The sequence below is a fragment of the Pseudoliparis swirei genome, chromosome 14, assembly GCF_029220125.1.
Source record: "Pseudoliparis swirei isolate HS2019 ecotype Mariana Trench chromosome 14, NWPU_hadal_v1, whole genome shotgun sequence".
NCBI classification, from domain to species: Eukaryota; Metazoa; Chordata; class Actinopteri; order Perciformes; family Liparidae; genus Pseudoliparis; species Pseudoliparis swirei.
In genome coordinates this window covers 11591040-11604138 of record NC_079401.1, presented here as the reverse complement: position 1 = coordinate 11604138, position 13099 = coordinate 11591040, and the positions used below count along the sequence as shown (strand labels likewise).

Below are 13099 nucleotides of genomic sequence, written 5' to 3'. Positions count from 1 at the left end.
ACAAGTCACTGCTTCCATAGATTCTGGTCAGACTGTCCGACTGTCAACTGTAAAAACTGTCCGACTGTCAACTGTCCGACTGTTAAAACTGTAAAAACTGTCCGACTGTAAAAACTGTCCGACTGTTAAAACTGTCCGACTGTTCAAATTGTAAAAACGGTCCGCCCGTAAAAATTGTCCGACTGTTAAAACTGTAAAAACTGTCCGACGGTAAAAACTGTTAAAACTGTCCAACTGTTAAAACTGTAAAAACTGTCCGACTGTCAAATTTGTCAACATTTTCAAACTCTCAACTGTCCGACCGTCAAAAAGGTCTGACTGTCCAAACTGTCCAAACTGTCAAAACTGTCCGACTGTCAACATTGTTAAAACTGTCAAGCCAGACAGGTAGACAGACAGGTAGACAGGTTACCTTGTCCAGCAATCAGAGCCTTGAGTTCTCCAAGCAGAGGCTGAACTGTCTTCACCGTCCTGTCCGTCTCCTTCCTGCTGTGAAGGTTCTGAGGGACTTCCTCCACCTCTCCAGGCTGCATGTTCTTCAAGGAACACCTCCGCCCTCCTGAGCTCTGGACGTCTTTCCTAGGGGCAAACCCCTCCCCTTCATCACACCTACAGCAGGTGTGTGAGAAGGAGGACTGGGGACGGACAGGTGAGATGGAGGTGGGTTTCTCAGGTGGATGGATGGAGGTCTGGGGACGGATAGGTGAGATGGAGGTCTGGGGTGGAGGGATCGAGGTCTGGGGACGGCCAGGTGTAATGGAGGTCTGGGGACGGATAGGTGAGATGGAGGTATGTTTCTCAGGTGGATGGATGGAGGTCGGTTTCTCAGGTGGATGGATGGAGGTTGGTTTCTCAGGTGGATGGATGGAGGTTGGTTTCTCAGGTGGATGGATGGAGGTTGGTTTCTCAGGTGGATGGATGGAGGTATGTTTCCCAGGTGGATGGATGGAGGTATGTTTCTCAGGTGGATGGATGGAGGTATGTTTCTCAGGTGGTTGGATGGAGGTATGTTTCTTAGGTGGATGGATGGAGGTTGGTTTCTCAGGTGGATGGATGGAGGTTGGTTTCTCAGGTGGATGGATGGAGGTTGGTTTCTCAGGTGGCTGGATGGAGGTATGTTTCTCAGGTTGATGGATGGAGGTATGTTTCCCAGGTGGATGGATGGAGGTATGTTTCTCAGGTGGATGGATGGAGGTATGTTTCTGAGGTGGATGGATGGAGGTATGTTTCTCAGGTGGATGGATGGAGGTTGGTTTCTCAGGTGGATGGATGGAGGTCGGTTTCCCAGGTGGATGGATGGAGGTATGTTTCTCAGGTGGATGGATGGAGGTCGGTTTCTCAGGTGGATGGATGGAGGTCGGTTTCTCAGGTGGATGGATGGAGGTCGGTTTCTCAGGTGGATGGATGGAGGTCGGTTTCTCAGGTGGATGGATGGAGGTATGTTTCTCAGGTGGATGGATGGAGGTTGGTTTCTCAGGTGGATGGATGGAGGTCGGTTTCTCAGGTGGATGGATGGAGGTCGGTTTCTCAGGTGGATGGATGGAGGTCGGTTTCTCAGGTGGATGGATGGAGGTATGTTTCTCAGGTGGATGGATGGAGGTATGTTTCTCAGGTGGATGGATGGAGGTATGTTTCTTAGGTGGATGGATGGAGGTATGTTTCTCAGGTGGATGGATGGAGGTATGTCTCTCAGGTGGATGGATGGAGGTTGTTTTCTCAGGTGGATGGATGGAGGTCGGGTTCTCAGGTGGATGGATGGAGGTCGGTTTCTCAGGTGGATGGATGGAGGTCGGTTTCTCAGGTGGATGGATGGAGGTATGTTTCTCAGGTGGATGGATGGAGGTCGGTTTCTCAGGTGGATGGATGGAGGTCGGTTTCTCAGGTGGATGGATGGAGGTCGGTTTCTCAGGTGGATGGATGGAGGTATGTTTCTCAGGTGGATGGATGGAGGTATGTTTCTTAGGTGGATGGATGGAGGTATGTTTCTCAGGTGGATGGATGGAGGTATGTTTCTTAGGTGGATGGATGGAGGTATGTTTCTTAGGTGGATGGATGGAGGTATGTTTCTTAGGTGGATGGATGGAGGTATGTTTCTTAGGTGGATGGATGGAGGTATGTTTCTCAGGTGGATGGATGGAGGTATGTCTCTCAGGTGGATGGATGGAGGTTGGTTTCTCAGGTGGATGGATGGAGGTTAGTTTCTCAGGTGGATGGATGGAGGTTGGTTTCTCAGGTGGATGGATGGAGGTTGGTTTCTCAGGTGGATGGATGGAGGTTGGTTTCTCAGGTGGATGGATGGAGGTTGGTTTCTCCGGTGGATGGATGAAGGTGGTGGTGCCTGGTCCAGGTTGGACTGGACTCTGGTCTGGAGGATGGGGGAACAGGTATCAGAAGAATAGAGGACTGTCCCAGTCTAAGCTCCAACTTCCTGTCAGATGTTCTCCACCCAAAACCTGACAGAGACTTAGTACCTCTAGATATTATCAACCCTAACCCTAGTCCTTCATAGTACTACCTATAGTTATTCCCTTGATGAGTCTGTTCTTAGTTAGTCTCTTACCCATCTGTGTGTTTCTGGGTTCTTCCTTCCTGAGGGGTCTACGTGGTCTAGCTGGTCCTCCCTTCACTGGTCTGTGGCGGTCTGTTCAGGTCCACAAGAGGAGGATCAGTTTGGTGCAGTGTACTTTTAGAAGAACTTGTCCAGATGTATTCATGGTACTGTGGAGACGGTCTTCTGACCTGCCTTGTCAGCCTGCAGGATGCCAGTGAGCAAGGCAGCACACCGGTCCAGACCCTCATGGCGAGAAGAGACCTGGGGGGACAGAACACTCACTTAGCCCAGGTGTCGTCTCCATGACGATACAGGATGACACCCTCTATGGGCTGTGGAGTAATCAGCCCACATCCAATGGGTTTACAGAGACCTGGGCCTACAGCCAATGAGTTTAGAGACCTGGGCCTACAGCCAATGGGTTTACAGAGACCTGGGCCCACATCCAATGGGTTTACAGAGACCTGGGCCTACAGCCAATGGGTTTACAGAGACCTGGGCCTACAGCCAACGGGTTTAGAGACCTAGGCCTACAGCCAACGGGTTTACAGAGACCTGGGCCCACAGCCAATGGGTTTACAGAGACCTGGGCCCACAGCCAATGGGTTTAGAGACCTGCGCCTACAGCCAATGGGTTTACAGAGACCTAGGCCTACAGGCAAAGGGTTTACAGAGACCTAGGCCTACAGCCAATGGGTTTACAGAGACCTAGGCCTACAGGCAAAGGGTTTACAGAGACCTAGGCCTACAGCCAATGGGTTTACAGAGACCTAGGCCTACAGGCAAAGGGTTGACAGAGACCTGCGCCTACAGCCAATGGGTTTACAGAGACCTGCGCCTACAGCCAATGGGTTTACAGAGACCTAGGCCTACAGCCAATGGGTTTACAGTAGGGGTGTCCAAAGTCCAGCCCGCGAGCCAATGGTGGCCCGTTGTCAGATTTCATATGGCCCGCGACATCGGTCATATAATGTGTTATTTGTGGCCCGCCAGATCTGTCAGAATAAATAAATCATAAAAACTTGAAAGATGTAATTCCTCCTTTCTAATGTATCTGGCTCTGCGTGGCGTGAACCCTTCTCGAAACCTATTTGCCATGGCGATGGCAAAAAAAAAAAGGAGAAAAGTTGACAGTGAGGGCCGCCGCTTTCAGGAGCGGTGGGAATTACGAGTGTTTCCCCTACCACGAGAACAGGGTGGGGGTCCGCCCCACTGACATGTTCTCTATAGCGCCAGATTACAACATAAGTAATGTCAGGTTGTTTTATTCAACTAAACGGTCGTATATTATTGATCGTATCGACACAGCGGCATGTCATTTCTGTCTCTACGTGGTGGCGTTCACACTTCTCCTGGCTCTCGGTATCGCAGCGGAGCTCCGCCCCCATGCGCACAGACAGGTGCGCACATACAGGTGAGCGCGCTCCAACCAACCGGCAGAGAGCGTCCAATATGTCGCGGGAACAGCAAACCGATACCTCTGCGTTCCCACGGTGGTGAAGACACGTCGTCTCAGAGTAGCTCTCTGCTCCGGGTTCAAGAGACGAGGTGGGGCGCGAGGGGAAATGCAGATTCTTTTATTTCAAGACCTTGTTTGAGAACTTCACATATTACAAACTACACGGACATAAAACTAAGTCATTAATAAATAAAGAGCGAAATGCCTGTCGCCTACTTTCGTGTAAATGTGTACGTTGCAGCGCTAACCGGTTACGCTGCGCATGCGCGACAGACTAGATTATTGGCGACTTGCCAGGTGTTACCTCTCAGCGTTCCAGCTGTTGCCCTTTAAAACAAGAGCTCAACATTGAGCATTATTGAGAGTGGCCGTATCAAGCCTGCAACCCCGTTTTAAAAAGAGGTGAAGTGGAAAGCCCATTTTATCACACAGAGTAAAACGTGATGACTCAAACATATCTGCACTTGTTTTGTTTTTCAAAGGTTACACGTTTTTGTTATTTTGAAAATATATGCAGTGTAACTAACACTCAGTAAAACTCTTTATGCCCAAATTCTTGATCTTATTTGGTTTAATTTGTCACAGGTTGCACTTTATTGATATTATCTTGAAAAGGTATTCAGTGCAAAACAGGTTAATTGCAGCCACAATAAGATAAATGTGAAGTGTGTTGAACGGTAACATGTCATTAACAGTGAAAAACCTGTAGATGTAACAAACTATTGTGTTTCTGAAAAGATCTAGTAAAAGATAAGGGCAAAATTAATTAGTTTGTAAGTGTAATGATAACAGACCACTTTGCATTACTTATAACTCCTGTTTAAAATGTTCATTAAGCAACGTTATGTAACTCATAGAAATGTAAGGTATTCTATTTACAGCATTTTCATTGTTATCTGACTGAATGAAAGGCAGACTTGGTTCTATTATATGTGGTTACATTGTCATTTAAAAAATAAAAGTAATTGTGACAGTTAAAATACATTGTTTTATAACAGTCTATATTCATGTAACTTTTGTGGTTTAAAATTTTTTTTAAATGAACTATTGGCCCTCAGGCATCTTGACTATCACAATTGGCCCTCATTGCAAAAAGTTTGGACACCCCTGGTTTACAGAGACCTAGGCCTACAGCCAATGGGTTTACAGAGACCTAGGCCTACAGCCAATGGGTTTACAGAGACCTAGGCCTACAGCCAATGGGTTTACAGAGACCTAGGCCTACAGCCAAAGGGTTTACAGAGCCCTTCAGTACCTGTTCTTCAGGGTCTGTGGATGTGGAGTACAGCGAGTAGGCCGGTTCAGGGCCGGCTGGTCCTGGATCCCGAGTCCCTCTGTCACACAGGTAGAGGAGCCAGGTGAGAATGGGCAGTTCATACAGTATCAGGGGCAGTAGATACAGGATCAGGGACAGTAGATACAGGATCAGGGGCAGTAGATACAGGATCAGGGGCAGTAGATACAGGATCAGGGGAAGTTCATACAGGATCAGGGGCAGTAGATACAGGATCAGGGCCAGTTCATACAGTATCAGGGGCAGTAGATACAAGATCAGGGGCAGTAGATACAGGATCAGGGGCAGTAGATACAGGATCAGGGGCAGTAGATACAGGATCAGGGACAGTAGATACAGGATCAGGGGCAGTAGATACAGGATCAGGGGCAGTAGATACAGGATAAGGGGCAGTAGATACAGGATCAGGGGCAGTAGATACAGGATCAGGGACAGTAGATACAGGATCAGGGGAAGTTCATACAGGATCAGGGGCAGTAGATACAGGATCAGGGCCAGTTCATACAGTATCAGGGGCAGTAGATACAAGATCAGGGGCAGTAGATACAGGATCAGGGGCAGTAGATACAGGATCAGGGGCAGTAGATACAAGATCAGGGGCAGTAGATACAGGATCAGGGGCAGTAGATACAGGATCAGGGGCAGTAGATACAAGATCAGGGGCAGTAGATACAGGATCAGGGGCAGTAGATACAAGATCAGGGGCAGTAGATACAGGATCAGGGCAGTAGATACAAGATCAGGGGCAGTAGATACAGGATCAGGGCAGTATACAGGATCAGGGCAGTAGATACAAGATCAGGGCAGTAGATACAGGATCAGGGGCAGTAGATACAGGATAAGGGGCAGTAGATACAGGATCAGGGGCAGTAGATACAGGATCAGGGGCAGTAGATACAAGATCAGGGGCAGTAGATACAGGATCAGGGGCAGTAGATACAAGATCAGGGCAGTAGATACAGGATCAGGGCAGTAGATACAGGATCAGGGGCAGTAGATAGAGGATCAGGGCAGTAGATACAAGATCAGGGCAGTAGATACAGGATCAGGGGCAGTAGATACAGGATCAGGGCAGTAGATACAAGATCAGGGCAGTAGATACAGGATCAGGGCAGTAGATACAGGATAAGGGCAGTAGATACAGGATCAGGGCAGTAGATACAGGATCAGGGGCAGTAGATACAGGATCAGGGGCAGTAGATACAGGATCAGGGCAGTATATACAGGATCAGGGCAGTAGATACAAGATCAGGGCAGTAGATACAGGATCAGGGGCAGTAGATACAGGATCAGGGGCAGTAGATAGAGGATCAGGGCAGTAGATACAAGATCAGGGCAGTAGATACAGGATCAGGGCAGTATATACAGGATCAGGGGCAGTAGATACAGGATCAGGGCAGTAGATACAGGATAAGGGCAGTAGATACAAGATCAGGGCAGTAGATACAAGATCAGGGGCAGTAGATACAGGATCAGGGGCAGTAGATACAGGATCAGGGGCAGTAGATACAAGATCAGGGGCAGTAGATACAGGATCAGGGGCAGTAGATACAGGATCAGGGGCAGTAGATACAGGATCAGGGACAGTAGATACAAGATCAGGGGCAGTAGATACAAGATCAGGGGCAGTAGATACAGGATCAGGGGCAGTAGATACAGGATCAGGGGCAGTAGATACAGGATAAGGGGCAGTAGATACAGGATCAGGGGCAGTAGATACAAGATCAGGGGCAGTAGATACAGGATCAGGGGCAGTAGATACAAGATCAGGGGCAGTAGATACAGGATCAGGGGCAGTAGATACAAGATCAGGGGCAGTAGATACAGGATCAGGGACAGTAGATACAGGATCAGGGGCAGTAGATACAGGATAAGGGGCAGTAGATACAGGATAAGGGGCAGTAGATACAGGATCAGGGGCAGTAGATACAAGATCAGGGGCAGTAGATACAGGATCAGGGGCAGTAGATACAGGATCAGGGGCAGTAGATACAGGATAAGGGGCAGTAGATACAAGATCAGGGGCAGTAGATACAGGATCAGGGGCAGTAGATACAAGATCAGGGGCAGTAGATACAGGATCAGGGGCAGTAGATACAGGATCAGGGGCAGTAGATACAGGATCAGGGGCAGTAGATACAGGATCAGGGGCAGTAGATACAGGATAAGGGGCAGTAGATACAAGATCAGGGGCAGTAGATACAGGATCAGGGGCAGTAGATACAGGATCAGGGGCAGTAGATACAGGATCAGGGGCAGTAGATACAGGATAAGGGGCAGTAGATAGAGGATCAGGGGCAGTAGATACAAGATCAGGGGCAGTAGATACAGGATCAGGGGCAGTAGATACAGGATAAGGGGCAGTAGATACAAGATCAGGGGCAGTAGATACAGGATCAGGGGCAGTAGATACAAGATCAGGGGCAGTAGATACAGGATCAGGGACAGTAGATACAAGATCAGGGGCAGTAGATACAAGATCAGGGGCAGTAGATACAGGATCAGGGACAGTAGATACAAGATCAGGGGCAGTAGATACAGGATCAGGGGCAGTAGATACAGGATAAGGGGCAGTAGATACAGGATAAGGGGCAGTAGATACAGGATCAGGGGCAGTAGATACAAGATCAGGGGCAGTAGATACAGGATCAGGGCAGTAGATACAAGATCAGGGCAGTAGATACAGGATCAGGGGCAGTAGATACAGGATCAGGGGCAGTAGATACAATATCAGGGGCAGTAGATACAGGATCAGGGACAGTAGATACAGGATCAGGGGCAGTAGATACAGGATCAGGGGCAGTAGATACAGGATAAGGGGCAGTAGATACAGGATAAGGGGCAGTAGATACAGGATCAGGGGCAGTAGATACAGGATAAGGGGCAGTAGATACAGGATCAGGGGCAGTAGATACAAGATCAGGGGCAGTAGATACAGGATCAGGGGCAGTAGATACAGGATAAGGGGCAGTAGATACAGGATAAGGGGCAGTAGATACAGGATCAGGGGCAGTAGATACAGGATCAGGGGCAGTAGATACAGGATAAGGGGCAGTAGATACAGGATCAGGGGCAGTAGATACAGGATCAGGGGCAGTAGATACAGGATCAGGGGCAGTAGATACAAGATCAGGGGCAGTAGATACAGGATCAGGGGCAGTAGATACAGGATCAGGGGCAGTAGATACAGGATCAGGGGCAGTAGATACAGGATCAGGGGCAGTAGATACAGGATAAGGGGCAGTAGATACAAGATCAGGGGCAGTAGATACAGGATCAGGGGCAGTAGATACAGGATCAGGGACAGTAGATACAGGATCAGGGGCAGTAGATACAAGATCAGGGACAGTAGATACAGGATCAGGGGCAGTAGATACAGGATCAGGGGCAGTAGATACAAGATCAGGGGCAGTAGATACAGGATCAGGGACAGTAGATACAAGATCAGGGGCAGTAGATACAGGATCAGGGGCAGTAGATACAGGATAAGGGGCAGTAGATACAAGATCAGGGGCAGTAGATACAGGATCAGGGGCAGTAGATACAGGATCAGGGACAGTAGATACAGGATCAGGGGCAGTAGATACAGGATCAGGGGCAGTAGATACAAGATCAGGGACAGTAGATACAGGATAAGGGGCAGTAGATACAAGATCAGGGACAGTAGATACAGGATCAGGGGCAGTAGATACAGGATCAGGGGCAGTAGATACAAGATCAGGGACAGTAGATACAGGATCAGGGGCAGTAGATACAGGATCAGGGGCAGTAGTTACAAGATCAGGGGCAGTAGATACAGGATCAGGGGCAGTAGATACAGGATCAGGGACAGTAGATACAGGATCAGGGGCAGTAGATACAGGATCAGGGGCAGTAGATACAAGATCAGGGCAGTAGATACAGGATCAGGGACAGTAGATACAAGATCAGGGCAGTAGATACAGGATCAGGGCAGTAGATACAGGATCAGGGGCAGTAGATACAGGATCAGGGGCAGTAGATACAGGATAAGGGGCAGTAGATACAGGATCAGGGGCAGTAGATACAAGATCAGGGCAGTAGATACAGGATCAGGGGCAGTATATACAGGATCAGGGGCAGTAGATACAAGATCAGGGGCAGTATACAGGATCAGGGGCAGTAGATACAGGATCAGGGGCAGTAGATACAAGATCAGGGACAGTAGATACAGGATCAGGGGCAGTAGATACAGGATCAGGGGCAGTAGATACAGGATAAGGGGCAGTAGATACAAGATCAGGGACAGTAGATACAGGATCAGGGGCAGTAGATACAGGATCAGGGGCAGTAGTTACAAGATCAGGGGCAGTAGATACAGGATCAGGGGCAGTAGATACAGGATCAGGGACAGTAGATACAGGATCAGGGGCAGTAGATACAGGATCAGGGGCAGTAGATACAAGATCAGGGGCAGTAGATACAGGATCAGGGACAGTAGATACAAGATCAGGGGCAGTAGATACAGGATCAGGGGCAGTAGATACAGGATCAGTGGCAGTAGATACAGGATCAGGGCAGTAGATACAGGATAAGGGGCAGTAGATACAGGATCAGGGGCAGTAGATACAAGATCAGGGGCAGTAGATACAGGATCAGGGGCAGTATATACAGGATCAGGGGCAGTAGATACAAGATCAGGGGCAGTATACAGGATCAGGGGCAGTAGATACAAGATCAGGGGCAGTAGATACAGGATCAGGGGCAGTAGATACAAGATCAGGGGCAGTAGATACAGGATCAGGGACAGTAGATACAGGATCAGGGGCAGTAGATACAGGATCAGGGGCAGTAGATACAGGATAAGGGGCAGTAGATACAGGATAAGGGGCAGTAGATACAGGATCAGGGGCAGTAGATACAGGATCAGGGGCAGTAGATACAAGATCAGGGGCAGTAGATACAGGATCAGGGGCAGTAGATACAGGATCAGGGGCAGTAGATACAGGATAAGGGGCAGTAGATACAGGATCAGGGGCAGTAGATACAAGATCAGGGGCAGTAGATACAGGATCAGGGGCAGTAGATACAAGATCAGGGGCAGTAGATACAGGATCAGGGGCAGTAGATACAAGATCAGGGACAGTAGATACAAGATCAGGGGCAGTAGATACAGGATCAGTAGATACAGGATCAGGGGCAGTAGATACAGGATCAGGGGCAGTAGATCCAGGATCAGGGGCAGTAGATACAAGATCAGGGGCAGTAGATACAGGATCAGGGGCAGTAGATACAGGATAAGGGGCAGTAGATACAGGATCAGGGGCAGTAGATACAGGATAAGGGGCAGTAGATACAGGATCAGGGGCAGTAGATACAGGACCAGGGTAGTAACATGGACCCACCGTCTCCTGCACAGCGTTCCTCTGACTCCTGTCAGCCTCCCTGACGTCACCACCTGCAGGTCAGAGGCGGTACTGAGTCACCTGGTGACGCTGCAGCACACCACGTTACCATAACGACAGACAACCATACTGTAACCCTTAATGTTAATAACAGACTAGGGCTGCAACAACGAATCGATAAAAATCGATTATTAAAATAGTTGGCAACGAATTTCATTATCGATTCGTTGTGTCGCGCGATTATTACGGCACTCAATAAGTCGCGGAGGACAAAAACAGTTGAGTTGAGCGCAGAGCGGCGCAGGAGAAACAAGAGGGAGGGAACGCTGCGTTGTGAGAGCCAATCAGCATTGAGCTGCTCCTCTGTTGATGAATATAATTGGCTGCTGCTGCTCACGTGGCGCTGGATGCGGAAGTCATTCACGTCGTCGGAGACATTCACAGAGCTGAGTGCGCCTCCGGGTGACGTCATGACCCCAGACACCAGGGCGCTACATGTCACGACGTGTGTGGCATTTCCACAAGAGTATAACGTAGAAAACGTGGTTATTTATTCCGTGGCGGATAGCGGAAAATATTTTGACACGGAGAAAGGCAACGGAGATAAGCCACACCCCCTCACCGTATGAGGCGTTTAACCCATAAATAGCCAACTCAGGAGAGTAAACCGCTGTCAGTTCTATTTCTGACGGGTTCATCCACATGCTGACCAGTGAACAGGTTCATCCTCATGACCAGTGAACAGGTTCATCCTCATGACCAATGAACAGGGTTCATCCACATGACCAGTGAACAGGTTCATCCTCATGACCAGTGAACAGGTTCATCCACATGACCAGTGAACAGGTTCATCCTCATGACCAGTGAACAGGGTTCATCCACATGACCAGTGAACAGGTTCATCCACATGACCAATGAACAGGGTTCATCCTCATGACCAGTGAACAGGTTCATCCTCATGACCAATGAACAGGGTTCATCCTCATGACCAATGAACAGGGTTCATCCACATGACCAGTGAACAGGTTCATCCACATGACCAATGAACAGGGTTCATCCTCATGACCAGTGAACAGGTTCATCCTCATGACCAATGAACAGGTTCATCCTCATGACCAATGAACAGGGTTCATCCACATGACCAATGAACAGGTTCATCCTCAGGACCAATGAACACGTTCATCCACATGACCAATGAACAGGTTCATCCTCATGACCAATGAACAGGGTTCATCCACATGACCAATGAACAGATTCATCCTCAGGACCAATGAACAGGTTCATCCTCATGACCAATGAACACGTTCATCCACATGACCAATGAACAGGTTCATCCTCATGACCAATGAACAGGGTTCTTCCACATGACCAATGAACAGGTTCATCCACATGACGAATGAACAGGTTCATCCTCATGACCAATGAACAGGGTTCATCCACATGACCAATGAACAGGTTTCATGCTCATGACCAATGAACAGGTTCATCCTCATGACCAATGAACAGGTTAATCTACATGACCAATGAACAGGTTCATCCTCATGACCAATGAACAGGGTTCATCCACATGACCAATGAACAGGTTCATCCTCAGGACCAATGAACAGGTTCATCCTCATGACCAATGAACACGTTCATCCACATGACCAATGAACAGGTTCATCCTCATGACCAATGAACAGGGTTCTTCCACATGACGAATGAACAGGTTCATCCTCATGACCAGTGGACAGGTTCATCCTCATGACCAATGAACAGGTTCATCCACATGACCAATGAACAGGTTCATCCTCATGACCAGTGAACAGGTTCATCCACATGGTGACCAATGAACAGGATCATCCTCATGACCAGTGAACAGGTTCATCCACATGACCAATGAACAGGTTCATCCTCATGACCAATGAACAGATTCATCCACATGACCAATGAACAGGTTCATCCACATGACCAATGAACAGGTTCATCCACATGGTGACCAATGAACAGGTTCATCCTCATGACCAGTGAACAGGTTCATCCTCATGACCAATGAACAGGTTCATCCACATGACCAATGAACAGGTTCATCCACATGACCAATGAACAGGTTCATCCACATGACCAGTGAACAGGTTCATCCACATGACCAATGAACAGGTTCATCCTCATGACCAGTGAACAGGTTCATCCTCATGACCAATGAACAGGTTCATCCTCATGACCAATGAACAGGTTCATCCTCATGACCAATGAACAGGTTCATCCTCATGACCAGTGAACAGGTTCATCCTCATGACCAGTGAACAGGTTCATCCTCATGACCAATGAACAGGTTCATCCTCATGACCAGTGAACAGGTTCATCACCATGACCAATGAACAGGTTCATCCTCATGACCAGTGAACAGGTTCATCCTCATGACCAATGAACAGGTTCATCCTCATGACCAA

At 48.6% G+C, this 13099-nt stretch overlaps 1 protein-coding gene across 1 annotated transcript in view; it reads right to left on the bottom strand.

The window, feature by feature from the left end:
• Positions 1-13099, bottom strand: part of LOC130204217 (uncharacterized) — a 30767-nt gene that overhangs the window by 8054 nt on the left and 9614 nt on the right. The window contains exons 2-7 of the mRNA XM_056430763.1: positions 10668-10720; positions 5266-5344; positions 2740-2812; positions 2561-2641; positions 1674-2365; positions 413-1292 (exon numbers count right to left, since the gene is read on the bottom strand). Of these exons, the coding sequence (XP_056286738.1) occupies positions 413-1292; positions 1674-2365; positions 2561-2641; positions 2740-2812; positions 5266-5344; positions 10668-10720 (1858 nt within the window). The remainder of the gene's footprint in view (positions 1-412; positions 1293-1673; positions 2366-2560; positions 2642-2739; positions 2813-5265; positions 5345-10667; positions 10721-13099) is intronic.